The sequence below is a fragment of the Fulmarus glacialis genome, unplaced genomic scaffold (genome assembly GCF_000690835.1).
Source record: "Fulmarus glacialis isolate BGI_N327 unplaced genomic scaffold, ASM69083v1 scaffold27188, whole genome shotgun sequence".
NCBI classification, from domain to species: Eukaryota; Metazoa; Chordata; class Aves; order Procellariiformes; family Procellariidae; genus Fulmarus; species Fulmarus glacialis.
Window position 1 is genome coordinate 1 of NW_009228026.1, and position 340 is coordinate 340.

At 65.3% G+C, this 340-nt stretch overlaps 1 protein-coding gene across 1 annotated transcript in view; it reads left to right on the top strand.

The window, feature by feature from the left end:
- The first annotated feature begins 284 nt into the window (after positions 1-284).
- Positions 285-340, top strand: part of CPLX3 (complexin 3) — a 2,254-nt gene continuing 2,198 nt past the window's right edge. The window contains exon 1 of the mRNA XM_009583363.1: positions 285-340. This exon is cut by the window's right edge and continues 111 nt beyond it. Within this exon, the coding sequence (XP_009581658.1) occupies positions 285-340 (56 nt within the window).

Here is a 340-nt window from a genome sequence, read left to right on the forward strand (position 1 = left end):
TGCGGCTTCCCAGGAACTCGCACCCGCAGCACCCCAGCTTCCCAGTAACTCCCTACTCCCAGCACCCCAGCACCGAGTATACCTCGGCTCCCCAGCACTCCAGCTCACTCTTAGCCCCATTACCCGGGCTCCCCGTAACTCAGCATCCCCATCTTCCCCGCTACCCAGTACCCCAGAACCCCATCTCCCCATTAACCCCAGTTCTCCTAGCACCCCAGCTCCGTGGTGACTCCGCACCCCGGCTCCCCGGCACCCAGGCTCCCCGGCCCCCTGGGACCGTGACCATGGCGTTCATGGTGAAGAGCATGGTGGGGGGGCAGCTGAAGAACCTGACGGGTGG